The following is a 20,206-nucleotide window of genomic DNA, read 5'->3' as shown; positions in this document are numbered from 1 at the left end:
AGAGCTACTGTTGTGGATCTGGGTTTCAGGGGGGGGTTTAAAAGTATTAACTAAAATATATATGCATATTCAGTGCAATATGCAGTGTCTCCTTGGGTTGATTTTATTATACTCATTCTGCATGGGATGATCCACAGCCAAATGCATGTAGTTAGGTGAGGGAACGTATATTTCTGCTATTATGGGATTATACGGGGATTATAAGCCATTCACTTTGTATATAATGTATGTAATACATGTCTGGTACATGGTGTAATGTACATAGTTTGACTGGGCATTTAGGATGAAGTTATGTAATGTAGGTATTGTCTGAGTGAGTAGGGGCCGTTTAGTCACCCTTGAACATGGGCTATTGTTCAGGGTGTCAGGGGTTGGGGAGGGCCTGAGACAAGGGGTTTGTTATGCCACGGCACGAGACACGAAGAGAGAAAGACCTAAAATATACCTGTCCAGAGAATAACCGAATTGCCACTGGTGTCAGAAGTGGGATTATAAATTACAACACTGGTGTCAGTTAAAAGAACCCGTTGCTAGCCATTTTTGCCGCCATATTTTTACTGCAGCGTACAACACATTGCACTGCAGTGCATTACAAACACTGTGGATTATTTTGTACATGCAAAGCTAAAGCACAACGTGTATGTATGTATAGTAGGCCTACTTACTGCATTGCATACACACACACATGGGTATGAAAACCAGGAGAGCCCTGAATGTTAAAATCGTATTTGCATTGTGGAGTGCAATTAATACACTAGTTGTTTAATTGTCTCCTGGACACTACTTTTTTCATAATTTGTGCATTTTGACACAGTTATGGTTGATTTCTGCCAGGTCCCGTTGTTGATGAATAGCGACAGCCATCTTGTTGAACTTTAATTTCGCACATCGATTCGGCTTGCGTCCCAATTAATTAAGTTTAATTATATTTGACTACTGTAACCATAAGTATTGACTGGAAGGACGTTGCCCCGTCTTACTTGTGTTTTTGGGTTGCATGATTTTCTTTTTATGTGTTAAAGACAAATATTGGATTTAGGCAAGTTCAGTGTGTGCGTAGATTGTAGTCAAATGGTGGCGCGAAATTCAAAACGACCTGCATTTCATTAACCCTTTAGTGTTGAATCATTTTGTGGTTATTTGGAAAAAGTGAACTGAATACATTTGTATAGTGACATTTAGGGTGCGTCCTTGTGCATATTTTCATGGTGTCAATTTTGCTGGTGTTTGTGCGGAAAATTATGGTTTGAGCAGACGATATAAAATAGGTGATACCGGTATTAACAATATTTGGTAATAAATTTTGAAAATAAATATCGGTTGACAATATTTTGATATAAAACCTAGTCGGTGACATCATAATAATTCTCGTATTATTAAGAGGAGTGTAAAGTGTTCTAAAGTGCATTTATTTATTCTCATTTTGTGACTGAAATAGAAATTTCTGCTAAAATTAGGAAATAAATTAGATATTGCACAGCAGAAATAAAGATTAACAGTGAAAAGTGTTTTAGTAAATAGAGTGAAGTTATAGTAAAAAGTGAAATTCAACATTGTTTTTTTCTTTTTCCTTTCATCCTAAAATAACAGAGGAATAGTGGTATATCAATTTATATAAATTATTCGACATTCTGGTATTTGGTGAATGAATGTAGATTCATAGATACCACATTGTGTTGAAATTAAATAGTTTTTCTTGTCTCCATTACTATAGCTAACCGTGTATTCTTTTTTTCACCTAAAGTTAGTGATTTAGTCTCATTGGTTAAAATTTAAATAGATCACTCACTGCGGATAGATTAACCCTTGTTTGCCAATTGAAATATAATATTAACCCCTGGATATCTGTTTACCGTTGGGTCAAATTAAATTTTATATTGGTTAAATTAACCATTGGCTACTTTCTGGTATAGGAAATATAGTTAACCCCTTGAGGTCTATTTTTCAATAATTACATTAACCCTTTTGGGACATAGTAAAAACTAGTATATTAATTTGCTTGGCATTGTTGTTTTGTTTGTGTTAAATCGTGCAATTACTGTACTTGTCTTTTCCTAAATTAATCTGTGATTTACGGCATTAGGATTTGAATTGAGGAGAGTTTTTTTTGTGATGAGGCAGGAGATATACAGTATTTTGATCGTGCTTAGGCAAAATCCCTACCTTGTTATATTGTACAGTTCTCTGCTGACACGATACCTGATCAGATTATTATATAGATACCGAGTGTATCACACCTGATTCTTGCATAGATTTAGATGATACTATACTTGGTTCTTACATAATCTATACCGATACGATCTATACCCAAGGAGGATACCGCGGTGACGTCACGGCTTTTCCAAGATGGCGCTGCATATTGTAAACAAACTCGATCCACGGCCAAGGGAAAATCAAGTCATCAAAAAAGTTAGATTTTTCGCATCAAATCAGAGTTATTAGTACTTTTCTGCTATGAAATAAGTCTTCAGGCAATAAGCTATCATTTGAATAATGAAAAGTGCTGTTTTGATGGGGAAAAATAGGGTTTTTTAAACCAAATAGCCGGGCACCGATCTTCCAAAATTAGCGATGGTTTAAAACAGTCTCCCAGATATGGGGCAATCTCTTCATTATCAGTATGGGATTTGGAGGCATGTTTACAGATTTTACAAGTTCGAGACCTGTAAGACCTAAAACTCGCATAGATCCCCATAGATCCCCTCTATTTGTCGAGTTAGCGCCCCTGTAAGATCATGCATTTTCGGACACTAGAGCGAAATCTTCCTGCGGATATCGCGGTTTCGGTGATGATTTAAGGAGAAATTGACTGTTCTTAGAGTTGTATGGGACAGAAATGAGTTCATACTTCATGAATACATGAATATATTATGATCTGGGTGGGCTTCTAAGTCAAAACAATAACAAACTCAACTGCATCTCTAATGTATATTGCGTAGTGCATTGCCTAGTGTATTTCGTAGTGTATTTTAGCGGAGACATTATTTCCGCACTTTGGCCACGCCAAACGTCTTTTTTATTCGTGGAAGTTAATCTGCTCTGTAAATATTATTTTACACAGGAAGAATCCATACTAGGTATTGCAATATTTCATGTCTATTGGTGTTTTTGTGTACAGGAGCGCACCAGACAGTGAGACGTGGAGATTGTGTTCAATGCTGCTGCTGTCAGTAGACTGAATCTGATTGGCCATAGCGATCAGTAATATGGGTCGGGATCACGTGATGTGACGTCACCGCGGTATCCTCCTTGATCTATACCAGGCATCCCACAAGGCCTGAAAACATAATTTCAATACCGGGACTTGACCATTACCTTGATTCTTCTGATACTTGAGATCTGTCCAAATCAGAATGTCGGATCAAAGGAAGTCTCCTATTTCCGCTAAGCCGGAGGACTCGCAGCCCCACATGACTACGTCAGAGATGCAGGAACCTATCACATTGGTTCGTCAGCCACGTCCACTTAGTGTTCCAGAGGCTACAGTCCTTGACCTCCTACAGCTAAAAGGGATTGGTGAAACCCGTGCCGGCACCGTGGTTAACTATTGTCAGGATCGACTGCGTGAGGGTAAGCCTTTCATCCTAGATGAGTTACTGCCATCTATAGGTGGAAATCGGAATACCTGGATCCAATATTACCTGGAAGGTAAAATCGAGTTATACTTTGATACCGAACATCACCATGCCGTACTCCTTGCACCACCGCCAGGGGGTTCTGTCCCACATTGTGGAGAATGCATTCATCTGAAAAATCAGTTGGATACCTTGATGAGAAAGAGTGATGAAGAAAATGGGCCGTGTAAAGAATGTGCCGGATTGAGAAGCCAGTGTGTGCAGCTAGGACTGAAGATTGAGGAGAAGAAAAAGGAGTTAGAAAACCAGAAATATACGAAGGTCCAGCAGAGGGAGAAGTTCTTGACGGAGACGGAGAGGCGCCAGTCGGATCACGTTAACGGGATGCGAGAGCTCAATGAGAGACATGATTCGTCAACCAAAAAGATAAGGTCTGACTTGGAAGTAGCGGAGTATCGCCTGCAGGCCAACGAGGAAAAATTCGAGAAACAACAAAATACCAATCATTCTCTCCAGGAAGAGGTTGGGTCCATGAGTAATATAATAAGTCTTTTGGAGGAGGAGGAGAGACTCCTTGGTTAGTTCTATCGATTGTCAGACAAATGAGTTTGAGAAATTTACGATGGAGAGAGAGAAATTGTTGGGACAGAATAATTATCTCGAGGGTGCTCTCAATGAGGAGAAAGAACAAATTGCAAATATGCGACACGCTCTGACAGAGTCGGAAAATCAAAAGAACTATCTGCAGAAAGCTTTGAATGTTGAGAGAGAGAAAACATAAAAAGCTATTGATTCAGCCAACAGCTACCTGGATAGGATCTCCAGTTTAGAGAAGACTGCTCAGAACGGGAAGATGCCACCAAAGCATGAAGCAAACGAGCCATACCTGAAACAGTCACAGGATGTCCGCCAAAATAGCCAGCAACGTTATCCGGAGTCTTCGCGTGGACCACCACAGATGCAGGACACCAGAAAAGACTGCTATCAGCAAAACTGGACCGAGACCTCCCAACGGCGAATAGAACAACGGGATGTAAGATCACATCAGTTACCACATGGTCGTCAACGGTCTTCTCCCCGAGGAAGGGGAGGAAGAGGGTACAACAGAAATTCTTATTCGATTGATTCGCAGCCACCATACGTCCAACCCAGGGGTCCTCCTTCAAACCATTGGGACCAGCTGTCAGCTGATTCTCAGCCAGGATTCGCTCCAGTGAAACAGGAAATACTTCCCGACACACGAGCAGAGGGATTCTTTGCAAGCCGCCATGACACAAGAATAGAGGGAACATTCTTCGGTCCACCTGAACCCCGATTTGAGGGAAACTGTCCTGAGTTCGGAAATGAGAGAGCGGCGAACCCGTACATTTCTGGACCCTCAAAGAAGAAATCACCATCCTCTTGTTCCAGAAAGAGGAAAAAGAGGAAAAAGCTGATCGCCTATACGACTGTTTAGCAGACCAAGCGCTGTTGTACGCTATTCAGATGAAAGCCCATAGCTATAAACAGCTGACGAAACATCAGTCGCAACGTTATCAGAAGTCAGTCGCACCCTCTATTGCCAGGAGAGAGGCCATGATGTGTAAGCAAAAGGAGGACGAACCTCTTGAAGACTTCGGCCAACGTGTGTTACAAGCTACTATGGGAGGTTATCCAGATGCCCAGAAAAAGACGGTAGACACCCTAGCTATAGAAGTGTTTTTTCGAGGAATGAGAGACAAGAAAGTAGCTGAGATAGTGGTGGAGAAGCAACCTGCAGATCTTTTAGAGGCCCTAAAATGCTCCAGACAGACGGAGGCTAATCTGAAGATCCTCTATGGAACAGGCCGGCCTTCTCTTCGCCACGTGACCTTTTGTGAAGAGGATGACAAGATTCTGGTAGTTCGGGCTGCACGAGTAGAGGATCCTAAATCCGGAAGTAGTGATAAGCCTACAAGACCGTCTACCCCCAAATCTGACGGTACTTCAAACACTCAGGTGACGAGCCCACAGTCCATGAATGACTTGATTCCACAGCTGTTGGCAGCGGCCTTGGGTGATTACTTACACAACCAAGCACCTGGATTCCAAGGATCAAGGAACAACCCACCACCATTTCGTCAATCCATGGACAGAGGACGCTCACCATCACCGGCTGGAAATGGACGTTGGTTTTCTAGTCCTAGACGTGAACGGACCCCGTCTCCGCGTAGAGGGAATAATTGTTACAACTGTGGAGAAAACGGACATTTCTCCAAAGACTCCCCGAGACCTCATAGACCATCCACTTGCTACAAATGTGGAGCCGAGGGTCATTTCGCCAAGGACTGTCCGGTGCCTCTGATTTGTTATAATTGCGGACGAGAGGGTCATTTTGCGAAGGAGTGCCCCCAGCCAGTGAACCAAGAGAAAAGGTCACAGAGTCCGTTAAACGATTCCGGGCGACGCTAAGCGGTCAGGCTGTTGCCCCAGAAGGAAGACGAGACCGTAAAACCATCATAGCCATAGAGGACATTCCAACGTGGCCAGATTATGCGGCAGACCAGCGTATCCATGTGTCAAGTGGAGATGCCAGTCTATTTCCCTTAAATCCAGACATAAACAGCAAAGTCTCACTGTGGAAAGGGGACATAACTCAATTGAAGGTGGATGTCATAGTCAACGCGGCCAATCAGTCCTTACTTGGAGGGGGTGGAGTTGATGGCGCTATCCACGATGCAGCTGGACCGGGACATCGCCAAGAGAATGCCGGACATGGGGGATGTCAGTGTGGCGAAGCAAAGATTAGTGGAGGATACCAGTTACCTGCTCGATATGTCATCTCTACAGTAGGCCCTCAGGATAAAAGGGAAGACAAGTTGACAAGCTGTTATGACAAGTCTCTAGAACTAGCTAAAAAGCATGGACTTGGTTCTATAGCGCTTCCATGCATAGCCACAGGGCTATACGGGTACCCACCTGAGGAGGCCGTTCGGGTAGCTCTACGAACAGCACGCCGATTCCTAGAGAAACACGGAGACTGTATAGATAGAATCATATTCTGTGTTTTCCAGGACAGTGATGTCAAGCGATACACCTCGATACTACCCACATACTTCCCAATGACAGATAGGACTACCAAGTTAATTAGACGAGTTTCAGTAGACGAACCTGAAGACCCTGAAGATGACCAGACTGATACACAACCGAGTGAGTTACCTCCGGCCATGACAGAAAATTAGAGGGATGTACCGCGCAGAGATACGCAACCTGAACTTAACCCTTTGAAGGATGTCACCCCATCATCAGCCGGCCCAGACGCTGGTGTTAAAGAGCCAGTCCGAGACAGTGAACTAGGAGATTCTTTGGCATCACCTTTATCGCCGGCACAGGACGACATTCCGGGAAAAATGGAAGATACACACCTGAGTACCAGCCGAGCCAACCAGAGTAGTCCCACGGAGATTGGAAATCTTTCTACAGATAGTACCCATTCATCCACCAACAGGAATTCCACCTATGTCAGTACCAATCGAGTTGAAGGCAGCAAGGGAGCATCATTGTCGTTACCCTGCAAGATATTTGGAGAGACCATTAATGCAATTGTAGACGCTGCGGCGATGATTACCATTATCAGCCAAGAATTCTATGACAGTCTTGACAATCCTCCTCCACTTGGGCGAAGCATTGACATTAAGGGTCCAGGAGAGGGAGGGCGTATAAAGGGTTACTTGATTGATGACACTGAAATCACTATTGCTGATCATGACTTTCCCATTGATGTGTGTGTGGCACCCATCAGCGATACTATGTTATTAGGGATTGATTTTCTGGATGCTCATGAGTCAATTATCAATTTTAAAGATTATACCGTGAACCTGGACCAGAAAACAGCACCCGCCAGTATCAAGAGACATCCTTCGAAGGGGAATTTTGTCAAGACTGTTCAAACAAGCCGAGATACTGTGATTAAACCGAACTCAGCTACTTTCTTCTCTGCCCGAGTCATCAGACCAGTGAGGAACAACACTTGCGTGGTTTTCCTGCCTGACAATACCATCGATGGTCTACAATTTCCTGCGGTGTTAGCCAAAAATGGATCCACCATTTCACTACATGCTGTAAACCTGACGGACCGCTACATTACCATCCCAGCTCAAACTCAGATCGGCACAGTCACAGAGGCTCTAGAGATAGTGGAGGAAGACCCTGAGGACGAATGTACTATCAGAAGCGTCCGGACCTCCGATGAAAAATTGGATTGAGCGAGTATCAAGCGGATAATGCCCTCACACTTAGTCGACCTTTTCAGTAGATCTTGCACTAACTTGACGGAAGAACAGTCCATCCAAGTAGGGGAGTTGCTTATCGAGTACCAAGATGTGTTTTCAAAACACGATCTCGATATAGGATGTGTTGAGGGAATAGAGCATAGCATCGACACTAACAACCATGCTCCAGTGAAGCAGCGGATGAGGCGTACCCCCCTTGGCTTTGAAGAGGAGGAGGAAAAACACTTAGATAAATTACTCGCTCAGGGAATCATCACCCCTTCGAGTTCTGCTTGGGCATCACCTCCAGTCTTAGTCCGAAAAAAAGATGGTTCTGTGAGGTACTGCTTAGACTACTGGGTCCTGAATGCCTGTACCGTGAAGGATTCGTTTCCTATTCCATCGATTGATCAGTGTTTAGACACATTGGCCGGGAGTCTGTTTTTCAGCACCCTTGATCTGTCTTCTGGATATTACAATCTGAAAGTGAAAGAGTCAGACAGGCATAAGACGAGTTTTCTTTCGAAATTTGGGATGTTTGAACATGTCCGGCTCCCTTTTGGGCTTTGCAACGCTCCAGCTACGTTCCAGAGAGCCATGGAACTCGTGTTGAGAGGACTAACCTGGAAGACAGTGTTGGCGTATTTGGATGATGTGATCGTCTTAGGAAAATCATTTGAAGACCATATGGAAAATCTGAGCGAAGTGTTTCACCGTATGAGAATCAACAACCTGAAACTCAAGCCAAAGAAATGCAATCTATTTCAAACATCCGTTGACTTCCTAGGGAAATTAGTATCATCACAGGGTATACAGATCAGCCCCACAAAGCTGGATGACATCAGGGAATGGCCTCCCCCTAAGAGTCCAAAAGAAGTAGCTTCATTTGTCCGGTACGCTAGTTACCACCGTGATTTTGTCTCGCGCTTTGAGGATATTGCCGCCCCCTTGCGCAGACTCATTGCCGGAGGTAGAAACAAAGAACCTTTCGAATGGACTGATACCGAACAGCGCGCCTTTGAGAAAATGAAGGAAGCCCTAGCTTCTTCGCCATGCCTAGCATACCCAATGCCAGACGGCAACTTCATACAAGATACAGATGCCTCAGATTCCTGCGTAGGAGGGGAGCTGTCCCAGGTACAAGAAGGAATAGAACGGACAATTGCGTATGCGAGCAATGTCTTGACAAAAGAACAGAAGAAATATTGCACTACCCGTAAAGAGTTACTGGCAGTCATAAAGTTTACCAGACAAAATCGGCATTACCTTATAGGGAGACCATTTATACTCCGGACGGACCATGGCAGCCTGGCCTTGTTAATGCGTTTCAAGGATCCTCATGGTCAATTAGCCAGATGGATTGAGGAGCTACAACACTATGATATGACCATAGTACACCGTCCTGGCAGGTTGCATATTAACGCTGATGCTCTTTCCCGGATTCCTTTGAAAATGGCGGAGTGTGATTGCTACCGTGCAGGAGAAAGCCTGGAAGATCTTCCTTGCGGAGGGTGTGAGTACTGCACACGAGCACATACAGAGTGGGAACGCTTTGCTGCAGACGTGGATGATGTAGTACCCCTTGCTGTTCGATGTGTTACAACCAACCTTGGAGAAGAATTTTCCATTCCAGAGGACCAGGAGCCGGTTGTTATATCTGAAAATGAAGAGGAGATTGGTGAGGAACATGTGATTGTTGAAGGTGAAGAGAGCCCGAATTGGGTACAAGCTTATACTCAGCAGGAGATACGTCAAAAGCAAATGGATGACCCAAATCTTAGCGCCATTTTTACTTGGATTGAAAATGAAGAGCCGTCAGAAGCCGAAGTTTATCTCAATTCTCCAGCCACCAAATGCATCTGGAACAGTAAGAACAACTTCACCTGAAGGAAGGAGTGTTATACTATTAGTGGGAAGCTGGCCAAGACTCTCGAGACCTGCTAGTAGTGCCTGAGTCACTTAAGGAAGAAATCTTTCTTTGGGCACATGACAAACGCGTTGCAGGGCATCTGGGACAGAAGAAAACACTCACGCGTATCCGTCAGTCTTTTTACTGGTACAAAGTCACCCGGGATACCGTGGACTACGTAAGATCATGTGGCACCTGCAATAGATACAAGAAAGCTAGAAAGAAGAAAACTAATCTCCGGGCCTGTCATGCTGGTTACCCAATGGAGCGGCTACACATAGACATCCTTGGTCCATTCACGCCAAGTGATAAGAACAACGTCTATGTTCTGAGCATGATTGATCAGTTCACCAAGTGGATAGAATGTGCCGCCTTACCTCAACAGAATGCGCAGGTGGTGGCAGAAGAACTGTTAGTCCGCTTCATAACCACTTTCGGATGTCCACTTCATCTACACTCTGACAGAGGGCGTCAGTTTGAGGGACAGTTATTCCAGGAGTTGTGTCGAGTTTTAGAAATCACCAAGACCCGGACAACCCCTTACCACCCTTCCGGGAATGGACAAGTTGAACGTTATAATCAAGTGATCCTCCAAATGATAAGGTGTTTTGTGGAAGGGAACGTGACTTCCTGGGATGAGGAGCTGCCACTTTTAACCATGGCATTGCATGCAACCGTCCATAGACAGACTGGATTCACCCCAAACCGCTTGATGTTAGGACGGGAGGTTCATCTGCCTATAGATCTCATTTTAGGCACGTTCAAACGAGGTTTAGTAACTCCGCCGGTTTGGGTTAAAGACCTTCAGAGGAAACTTACGGAAGTTCATCTCCTTGCCAGGGAGGCACTTAAGAGTTCTCAGAAACGTCAAAAGAGGGATTATGATGTGAAGTTGCTTAAGTCCACTTTTCATCCTGGGGATGTGGTATACCGAGTGAACGATGCAAGTGCCTTAGGTGTTGGTAGAAAGCTGAAGCCCCCGTGGGCAGGCCCTTACCTGGTGACGGAGTTCCGCCCTCCTATCTACAGAATAAGATTTCCAAAGCGAGAAACTTTTGTTCATCATAACAAGCTGAAGTTGTGTCACGACCGGACTCTGCCTGTCTGGCTAAAGAGAGTCAGACATGAGTTATTGAACTCACATCTCGACCCAAGCAGTGAGGGAGAACCACATGAACCAGGAGCGGGGGATCCCGGAGCGACAGAGGATGCGTCGACCACAGACAAACAGCGAGACTCTGAAAATAGACAAGAAAGACAAGATGGTGAGAGGGATGGTTCCGACCAGGAGTTGAGGGAACTTTTGGAACAGAGTGAAGTGCTAGAGGAATGTGACGGATCATTGGACGACAGAGGCGACCAACAACTTCCTAATTTTGATGAGGGTGGCCTTTCAGATGATAGCGCCGATCGATTACTTCAACACTTGGAAGGTTGTGAGCTCCCACGAAGTGACCACAAGGCATGGTCGTAAAGTGAAACGCCCTGCCTGGATGGCGGATTATCATTGCAACCAGTAACGTCCCTTTGTAAGATTGAGGGGACTGGTCCAAACTGTCCCAAGTTGAAGTGTTATCGCATTTCCTTGGAATATGCTGGGCCGACTGTAGCGATAAACCAGTCAAACTTAACAAATTGACAGAATAATATTTTTAGAATTCTTTCAAGTTAATAGAGTTATGAAGTTCCTAATTATGTACATATATACATACTTATTTTTCTTGGTTCCGGTTCGGAGTGTCTCAAGTTGAAGTGTTATCGCATTTCCTTGGGATGTGACAAACTGGCTGTAGTTTTACCTGAACAAACTTGATTGGAATATGGTAATGTTGGCGACAAGGATGTTTCCACTAATATGTCTGTACATAGATTGAGCCTGTTTTTATTTCTGTTGCTAGGACTTACCATGGAACTGGAGCCACTATTGAAACCAAATCCAAAAAGATTTGTGGTCTTCCCAATTCAATACCCTAAAATTTGGGCCATGTATAAGAAAGCTGAAGCCTCATTTTGGACGGTGGAGGAAGTTGATCTGGCTGACGATATGGCAGACTGGAATCGGCTGAAAACAGAGGAACAAAGCTTTATCAAACATATCCTGGCATTTTTTGCAGCCAGTGATGGGATTGTCAACGAAAATCTAGTGGAACGGTTTAGCAAGGAGGTACAGGTGACTGAGGCTAGATTTTTCTATGGATATCAAATAGCTGTGGAAAACATACATTCATAGATGTATGCTCTCCTGATAGAAACATATGTAAAGGATATAGAGGAAAAGAATCATCTTTTCAATGCCATTGAGACAATGCCCTGTGTGAAAAAGAAGGCGCAGTGGACATTGAAGTGGATCCAAGATCAGCGTGCCACTTTTGGGGAGAGAGTTGTTGCGTTCATGGCAGTGGAGGGGATATTTTTCAGTGGGTCGTTTGCCGCCATCTTTTGGTTGAAGAAGAGAGGATTGATGCCGGGATTGACCTTCAGTAATGAGCTGATCAGTCGGGATGAAGGCCTGCACTGCGAGTTTGCCTGTTTGCTCTTCCAACTTCTCGTTAATAAACCTGAAAAGAGTAGGATTTTAGAGATAATCACAGAAGCAGTCAAGATAGAAAAATATTTTTTGTTGGAAGCCATACCTTGTTCCCTTATAAGTATGAATGGTGATGTGATGGGAACCTACATCGAGTTTGTGGCCGACAAATGGTTAACAGAGTTGGGTTGTCACACTCATTTTGGCGAGGAAAATCCATCTCCGTTTATGGATCAAATCTCGATGGAAGGGAAGACAAACTTTTTCGAGAAGAGGGTGGGAGAGTATCAGAAAGCTGGAGTAATGGATGGTCAGTCCCGGGAGTTTTCTTTAACTACTGAGTTTTAATTTTAAAATGGTGTTTGAATTTTGAGATTTTGAGATGTGTCACCTCGTTTGTTGCACAGGACCGCCCAATTGTTGTGTTAAGAACTGTAATACTTATAACACATATTTTATACATTTTCTGATCGTTATGCCAGTTGTCATGTTTGGAATTGAAAACTTTGGATGTCCCTTTTTATATCTTTTCACTCAGAAGGTGGTATGGGTCGACAGTTAGTGGTAGTTCGGTTGAGAAATGTTTTCGCATTTATCCCGACTCCATTGCCTAGAGACAGTCATACCACAACTAAATTAAAAATTCTTTGAATCATCTGATTAGGAATTTAGGAAAGTATGACAACTGGTATGGCGATCTCATATTCATATATTTACAACATGCTTCTGTTGGGGTTAAAAACCAAGGTTGTTTTCGTCTCTTCGTTACTAGATGGACGATGGAATTTGTGGATTTGTGCCAGATTATGAAGATGATCTTGAGACACCCCAGCCGCCTCCCGCGAAGAGGGCAAAGAAGGCCCGTTTAATTGTCTGCCCGGCCTGTGACAAGATTCTATCGTCCAAGTTGGAACGTCATGTCTGGTTGCAGCACTGCCCGACTGGCCTTAACTTTTGGCTAACCTGTTTTAGTTGTGGGACAGTAGAAATGTCGGCAAATCAATTATCCTATCATAACACTTGTGCCCAGGATAAGGATGTTGCTTTCCATCAGTGGGCTTCCATGATGGAAGCATCTTTAAACCATTTTTTAAAGGCTTTCGACCTAGCTTCGCCTGAAGCACTGCTTCAGTTCGTTTGTAATGAAAACCTGTACCCCAAGTCTGTTTCAGTAGTTCCCCAGCAGCAGTTGGAGTTTTTGTCTGCTCTGGTGGGTGAGGTGAAGATTTATGATGTGCAGTTTGCACCACCCACCAGACCAGAATACCTTTTCCATTGGAGGACAATCATTAACCTCATTGGGAGAATGTCTTCAGAGGCTCGGCTGGAATTCGTCAATCTCCAGCCTACCTCTTCTCTTGATAGTCCTGTCCTTTTTTTGGACTCCCATTTTCATCTGGATGTCATGTATACAGAGAAATCAGCCAGTTCTCTGTATACGGTAGGGCCAGGCACCAATTCTGTTTTACGATTTAAGATGTTCAGTGGCATTGCCAATTATGTATACCCGGGAAACTGGTCCCGTATTAGCTCACAGCTACGGCTACACCCTAGTTTATTCTTTTCTGTTGGCATACACCCTCATATGGCTGTGGAGTCATCTCCCAGTTGCGATATTCTATTAAATGATTCAAGGTGTGTAGCTGTGGGTGAGGTGGGGATTGACTTCACTAGTTCATGTTTGTGTGATACACGTTATTCATCCCCATCCTCTTGTGTCTTGGATCGACAGGTGAAATATCTGCATTTGGCCATCGGTAAGGAATCCCGTTCAGGTAAGGCTCTGATCCTACATTGCCGTGGGGAAAAGGCTGAACGTGATGCCTATACTATAGCTTTGGATATTCTGGTGGAAATGCAGATGACCCACCTGTCGATTCATTTGCATTGTTTTAATGGAACCCTAACGGTAGCCGAGAGATGGTTGAAGACCTGTCCCAATGTCTATTTTGGCATTGGGCCCCTAGCTTTGGGAAACAGACATTTTTTAAAAGTAGTTTTGATGGGAATCTCTCTAAACGAGCTTTTGTTAGAGTCGGATTCCCCGTACCTTCGACCCAAGAGGTCAAACACCCCCTGTATTACATTTTTAGAGTTAGTTCCTGTAATATCTCGGTGCTGTGGAATGCCACAGCGTGTGCTTTGCCATATCTGTAATGTAAACGCATGTAAGTTATATAACCTTCCCCTGGGAATTATCTCTGTGGCGGTCCAGTAAGTTGAGGGAGGGGGGCATAAATTGTATAATTTGTAGTTTTTTGTATAAGGGTAGGTAGTAATTGTCATTGCTCTCAAAGTGATTTGCTCATTTGGTTATTTATCTATTTACAAGTACATGTATTTGATATTTCTACCTACCCACTTTCTTTCCTATGTGATTTGGTATAGTGTCGAAAGGCAGATTTTGTATAGATTTGGTACAGACCTGTGTCTGATATTTTGATTTTTGTACGATTATCTCTCTAGTGAGTTTATTTTGTATTTTGGTGAATTGTAATAGTTCTTTGGAGTGATGCACTTTGCATTCCCACTGAGAGTATCAGGGTGGCGGGCATGTATTAAGCTTGTGGTCGCAGGCTTTGCTGTCCATCACACTGATATTCAATGTGGGGTAATTTCTCTACTTAAAGGAAGTATGGAGTAGGGTTTTTTTTTGGTACCTCGACGTACCATCACAAGTTATCATGGTGGCGGGCATGTATTAAGCTTGTGGTCGCAGGCTTTGCTGTCCATCACACTAGTATTCAATGTGGGGTACGGGCATGTATTAAGCTTGTGGTCGCAGGCTTTGCTGTCCATCACACTGATATTCAATGTGGGGTAATTTCTCTACTTAAAGAAAGTATGGAGTAGGGTTTTTTTGGTACCTCGACGTACCATCACAAGTTATCATGGTGGCGGGCATGTAAGCTTGTGTTCGCAGGCTTTGCTGTCCATCACACTAGTATTCAATGTGGGGTACGGGCATGTATTAAGCTTGTGTTCGCAGGCTCTGCTGTCCATCACACTGATATTCAATGTGGGGTAATTTCTCTACTTAAAGAAAGTATGGAGTAGGGTTTTTTTGGTACCTCGACGTACCATCACAAGTTATCATGGTGGCGGGCATGTAAGCTTGTGTTCGCAGGCTTTGCTGTCCATCACACTAGTATTCAATGTGGGGTACGGGCATGTATTAAGCTTGTGTTCGCAGGCTCTGCTGTCCATCACACTAGTATTCAATGTGGGGTACGGGCATGTATTAAGCTTGTGTTCGCAGGCTCTGCTGTCCGTCACACTAATGTTTTTCTTGTGATACCTCTATACTCTAAACTTGTTATTTACATGTATTTTAGATCTAGGGAGATAATCAGATATTTCTAAGGCCTGTACTTTACGTGATTGACAGTGACGATTTTCTGGTTCTGAATAAGTCTACTTTCTTAGTCTAATTTGTTTGGACGGGATTTCTTTAGGAGGGGGGAGAGTGTTGTGGATCTGGGTTTCAGGGGTTAAAAGTATTAACTAAAATATATATGCATATTCAGTGCAATATGCAGTGTCTCCTTGGGTTGATTTTATTATACTCATTCTGGGATGATCCACAGCCAAATGCATGTACATGTAGTTAGGTGAGGGAACGTATATTTATGCTATTATGGGATTATATGGGGATTATAAGCCATTCACTTTGTATGTAATACATGTCTGGTACATGGTGTAGTGTACATAGTTTGACTGGGCATTTAGGATGAAGTTATGTAATGTAGGTATTGTCTGAGTGAGTAGGGGCCGTTTAGTCACCCTTGAACATGGGCTATTGCATCAGGGTGTCAGGGTGAAAAGTTCTCGTTCCTTTTCCGCAACTCGATTACTTCTGCCTTCTTCCAGGCTTCGTGGGGTTACCACGATTTGATTACAAGGACGTAGTCAAAGCCGAAACATTTCTAAAGCTTTCTCCAATCTAACTCTTTATTCACGCAAAGGCATCAGTATTAAATACAAATTTTCCAACTGCATGCAATTACAATATTATAAATCTATTCGCATGCTATGAATTAGCAGTTTGCCATGATCGGACAATTTGGACGGCAAATATCTTCCCTAACCGCATTAAAATGATAGTTAACTACGGAACAAACAAAACGTTTAAATCGACTGCTTCTCAATAGACAGTCTTTAGGCACGAAATCGCGCATCCCCGATAAAAGTATTTCCGCTGAATGATACTAAATCATTCGATACACCACGTTAACAATATAATAACTAATTCAGTCATTATCCAATTACAAAGATTGCTGTGCAATAGTCCGATATCGCAGCATGCAGAAATAAGATTAAACTCGAAGAAATTAAAGGGCCGATATTTTCTATATCCCGGGGGTGTACTTTACAAGGGGTTGGGGAGGGCCTGAGACTAGGGTTTTGTTATGCCACGAGACACGAAGAGAGAAAGACCTAAAATATACCTGTCCAGAGAAATAACCGAATTGCCTGAAGAGACCAGCTACATCGCTGAAAACAACCTAACTTCCGCCATCGGCATCATCACCTGACGCAGCGCCACCTGTCGGATTACCTGCTAAGTAGCGCCGCGCCAAGTGGCTAGTATTCATATACGCCCGAAATTACAACATAATGATGTTGCTGATATCTTATGAGGCAAAGCTATGGGCGGTTATTACCGCAAATAAAGACAAACCAAAGCAAAGACACTTGTGTAGCATATCAAGGACACGTAGATTGATACTCCTGGGCGGTTATTACCGCAAATAAAGACAAACCAAAGCAAAGACACTTGTGTAGCATATCAAGGACGCGTAGATTGATACTCCTATGTGTGCCACATCAAAGACATCTGGACCATACACCACGTCAAAGATAACGATGCGAAGTCAACAGGCGGCGCCACCGTCTTGGGAAAAGTAAAAACGATTTCGACAACTATAGGTTTTTGTTGATATAAGCGACTAGCGGGAAAATGCACATGTGTTGTTATGTCACTATTGATCTATTCGTAGTAGACTGTCGTATTTTGAGATCCCCTTTCTTTTCAACATCATCAATCATACTAGTATATCATAACCATGGATAGAGATAAGTTAGAAAACTGTGTCAACCTCCTTCAACAAGTTGTTGGAATAATGGGGAGAGAGGTGGCGAATAACAACAACGTCAACAGGCATACGGCCGCCAGCAATCTACAGTGGCGCCGCCTGTTGACTTCGCATCGTTATCTTTGACGTGGTGTATGGTCCAGATGTCTTTGATGTGGCACACATAGGAGTATCAATCTATACGTGTCCTTGATATGCTACACAAGTGTCTTTGCTTTGGTTTGTCTTTATTTGCGGTAATAACCGCCCATACAAAGCTGCTAGCTGGGCGCCCAAGAGAGGAAAGAGAGAGAACGAGCGTGTCCAGTACCCTAAATACCCATATGCCAAGTCACGAACTCAGAGTCCAGGATAATGGAATACGAATACTAATTATAGGGGGGTGACCCGGTCGCGACCCGGTCCATTGTACTATTATAACGAGACTCTGTAGTAAATGTGGACCGGTTCCTAGGGTTTTTTCGGGCACGTAGTATTTACTTAATGTTGGGGGCAATACACCAACCACTTATCCTTACTAAATTCGAGAAAAGTTTGTGTGTTTGTGCGCTCATATCTCCCAGACCGAATGGCTGAGCGACCCCAGATTTTGCATGTAGCATTTAACGGGTCCCGAAAATGTCCTTACGAAGCCCGATTTTTGAATTTCCAACTAACAATCCGATCATAACGCCGTTTTAATATTGGTTTTATCTAACGTTATTCAGCTTGCTTGCGCGGCGATTTTACCTTCGCGTCATGCGCGTCACGGGCGACGTCACTCCCGACACAGCCTGATCGCGTCACGGCAATAGGCCTTTCTACACGAGGACAGTTGGAACCGGTGTAATGTTTTTGAGTGTTTCTGTTTTTGAGTGTTTCCCCTCATTGTTTGGGAACGCTCAAAAATAGATTGACAAGTTTTTCTGTGTATCCCCCCTATTGAAAAGTAGTGGTCTCTCTAGCTGCCTATTGTTTGGAAACACTGACACATGGGGAACAACCACAGAATGTTACACCGGGCCCAGATTTGTAGCTCCACCCCCAGTGCCCGAGCATGCGCAGTTCAATTTGTTATTATTGAGAATCATGTGAGAATCACGTGAGTCATGCGATCTTTCATTCATGAGTTTTCGTAGTAAATTCCATAGTAGTGACGTCACTCAATGATTGACAGCTAGACGCCATGTTTCATTCATGCCTCGTTCTGATCATCCGATACGCGGGAAATGAAAACGAGGTCATACGAACTGGCTGGGCGGTTTCAGTTCCCATTGTATGATTGATGGCGGCCAAGGGTACAGTGGACTAGTTAGATCAAATTGGAATGATAATGACATAACGACCCAATTATACAATGTGAACATGGCAAACCAGAAGAAGCGGAGAAAGAATCAGTCTAAAAATTGTAGGGTTTATCACTCTGAATATGTTGACAACGAAATGCTTGGAGGAGGTGAACAACTACGATTTTTTGACAACTACAAGATTATACTGTGTAGTGATGAAATCCCGTGCATCCGCGATAAATTTTTCTCAATTGAGTCTGGTCACAGCTGCGATCAAATCACTGCTAAAGGTAGGTGTTCTTTTTGTTGGGAACTTTCATACCAAGGACAAACCATATGTCACTTGAGTTTTCGATTTTATTCATTTTGTGTCCTATAGGGGGGGGGGGGGGGGGGCGCTTTGTAAAAATAGTATAAATCCCCGATCGCTCTGGCCTGTTTTGGTCAACTTTTAAAAGGGGGTGGCCTCTTGTCGTTTGATCAAAATGATTAAAGGGAAACTGGCCTCTTGTCAATATCTTTAAAGGGGAGATGGTCCTTTTGGTCAGCTCAACGTAAACTTGCCTGTTCTGGACAACCTTTAAAGGGGAGGTGGCCTCTTGTCGGTCAATATGATTAAAGGGAAACTGGCTTCTTGTCCATATCTTTAAAGGGAGATGGTCCTTTTGATCAATTAAAGGTGATATGGCCTGTTGTTTGGTCAACTTTTAAAGGGGATGTGGCCTCTTATCATTTGATCAATATGATTAAAGGGAAACAGGCCTCTTGTCCATGTCTTTAAAGAGGATATGGTCCTTTTAGTCAGTTAAAGGTAAACTGGCCTGTTTTGGTCAGCTTTTAAAGGGGGAGGTGACCTCTTGTCATTTGGTCAAAATGATTAAAGGGGAACTGGTCTCTCGTCAATATCTTTACAGGGGATATGGTCCTTTTGGTCAATTGAAGGTGAACTGGCCTGTTTTGGTCGACTTGGGGAGGTGGTCTCTTATCATTTGTGTCCATATGATTCAAAGGGAAACTGGCCTCTTGTCCATATCTTGAAAGGGGAGATGGTTATTTTGGTCAGTTAGTGGTAAACTGGTCTGTTTTGCGAATTTTAAAGGGGAGGTGGCCTGTTCTAATGTTTAACCCTTTGGTGCCCATTGGCGACTATAGTCGCCAACCAAAGTACCACTGTAAATGCCCAATGGCGACTATAGTCGCCAAAGGCTATACCATAGAAAAGATCGTTCTTGCCACTCGCCCAACCGCCGTTACCGCTTTTTAACCTATCTGAGTGGTACTTGTTTAGCTGAGCACCATTTTCATTCAGTGAACGAAGTATGGTTTCATTCGAAATCTTCGAGAAATTTGAGGATTAAACCGCGGAAAAATCTTGTAAACATGGAGGTGAGCAAGCATCGTTCTTCAGTTCATCATTTCCTGGGTAGAAAGGGGCATAAAGCCACAAAGATGGATAAACATCCAAGACAAGTGGGAATGCGCTCAGATAGGTCAAAAAGTGCTATTGGTAGTCTGGTGAGGTGCAAAATAATTCTTGGCAAAATTTGTACTTTTCTGACGATGATTCCCCGGATCATCTCAGTAGTATGGTTCGTCAATAAG

At 43.4% G+C, this 20,206-nt stretch overlaps 2 protein-coding genes across 2 annotated transcripts; both read left to right on the top strand.

Moving 5' to 3' along the window:
- The first annotated feature begins 4,079 nt into the window (after positions 1-4,079).
- Positions 4,080-12,588, top strand: LOC135499774 (ribonucleoside-diphosphate reductase small chain-like). Its single transcript, XM_064790727.1, is given in 2 exon segments — positions 4,080-4,097; positions 11,632-12,588. A coding segment is annotated over 1 exon segment (891 nt). The 5' UTR covers positions 4,080-4,097; positions 11,632-11,697.
- Positions 9,976-11,187, top strand: LOC135499940 (uncharacterized protein K02A2.6-like). Its single transcript, XM_064791001.1, has one exon. It carries the CDS (start codon positions 9,976-9,978, stop codon positions 11,185-11,187), a length of 1,212 nt encoding a protein of 403 aa, XP_064647071.1.
- Positions 12,589-20,206: the final 7,618 nt, after the last annotated feature.

This window comes from Lineus longissimus, chromosome 15 (genome assembly GCF_910592395.1).
Source record: "Lineus longissimus chromosome 15, tnLinLong1.2, whole genome shotgun sequence".
NCBI lineage: Eukaryota > Metazoa > Nemertea > Pilidiophora > Heteronemertea > Lineidae > Lineus > Lineus longissimus.
Note: the sequence above shows the minus strand (reverse complement) of the source record. Positions and strands in the feature narration are given on the sequence as shown.